The 1,394-nt window shown below is 55.8% G+C and overlaps 1 protein-coding gene across 1 annotated transcript in view; it reads left to right on the forward strand.

Annotated features, from left to right (window-relative positions):
* Nucleotides 1-994: 994 nt before the first annotated feature.
* Nucleotides 995-1,394, forward strand: part of USP28 (ubiquitin specific peptidase 28) — a 22,638-nt gene continuing 22,238 nt past the window's right edge. The window contains 1 exon segment of the mRNA XM_042475121.1: nucleotides 995-1,157. Coding sequence (XP_042331055.1) covers nucleotides 1,068-1,157 — 90 coding nt within the window. The 5' untranslated portion in view covers nucleotides 995-1,067.

Here is a 1,394-nt window from a genome sequence, read left to right on the forward strand (position 1 = left end):
TAGTGGAGTGTCCTCTCTAGGAATCTCTAGGCCTTCCAGTGTGGCTTTTGGTTCAAGTTGACCACAGAGTTGCGCCGGAGGACCTAGATATTCCTAGAGAGGAACCTATTAATAAAATCTGTGAATAACCAAAGTCGTGAAAGCCAAAGCCGCGAACATGAAGGAGATGAGCGTACACAACCAAGTCCCAAAACCATGGAGAAATAACCCAGTTTGGCACTGCTTTAACTTCCCTGGCTCAAGGCTATGGAATTCTGGGAGTTGGGAGTTTGTAGTGGGGCCCACAATTTCCCCAGTGTGGATGTAGACTGTCATATTTTAGACTGTGCTCTTTAAGGGATTTTGGACTTCAGCTCCCAGAATCCCACGCTATTGGCCACCATGGCTGAGGCTTCTGGGAGTTGAAGTCCAAAATCTCTTAAAGGGCGCCACTGTATGGCTGGCCTGTATTAAAGAGACCCACGAATGTGAATTGGCAGGAGCTGGACAGAGCAGTGAGAGGGCCTTTCACAGCGACGCTAAGGCAATTAACACCATCTGCCTCTCTCTCAGCGCCGGAAGGAGGAGAAAAGAGCAGGGGCGGGGAAAAGATCTGAGTGGCAGTGGGGTGCGCCTATCAGCGAAGAGAGAAGGGGTGGAGTTAGCGGGCTGAGGCGAGAAGATAGATCATGAGGGAGAGGTGGGCGTGGCACAGCTTAGCAGCCCTTATTGGGCTCCTTCGCGGCTGCCGCCAACACGGCTTCGGCCAATGAGGAGGGAGGAGGCGTGGCTTGTCCCAGAGCATAACCAATCAGCGTGGACAGGAGGAGAAAAGGGAAAGGGGGGCGTCTCCGAACTCTCTGTGCGTCTGTTTCCAACGGTCTTTTTTAATTTGGGGCGTGGCGAAAAAAGGGGGCGGGGAAGGCTCTGTGGCCTGGCTCGGATTGGCCCGAGGGCTCGCGCTGTGGGCGTGGCCGGGCGTCCGTTGGCTGAGGGCTCTAGTGCGCATGCGCGTCCGTGAACGGGGGCAGCAGCCTTCACCTCCGGAGCGACGTCCGCTGCGTCGGTTCTTGGGTTCGGCTGGAGCCATGACGGCCGAACTGCAGCAGCACCACCACCAGCAGCAGCCCCAGGAGCCCGGCTCGGCCTCTCCTTCCGCCTCCGAGGGCCCAGCAGCGGTGAGCCAAGGAGCTTTGGAACCGATCCTTAGACTTTGCGTGTGGTTTCAAGCCCCTAAAGCCAATGGCAGCCCTGGGCCATAGGGAATCACTGGAGGAGACTGGGCCCTAGAGGGTCACTGGGGATTATTTGGCCACAGACCCATAGGAGAATACTTGGTCATAGGGAGATATAGGGGAATGTTTGCCTATAGGGAGATATAGGGGAATGTTTGCCTATAGGGAGATATAGGGGAA

The sequence above is a fragment of the Sceloporus undulatus genome, chromosome 6 (assembly GCF_019175285.1).
Source record: "Sceloporus undulatus isolate JIND9_A2432 ecotype Alabama chromosome 6, SceUnd_v1.1, whole genome shotgun sequence".
In the NCBI taxonomy this organism is placed as follows: Eukaryota; Metazoa; Chordata; class Lepidosauria; order Squamata; family Phrynosomatidae; genus Sceloporus; species Sceloporus undulatus.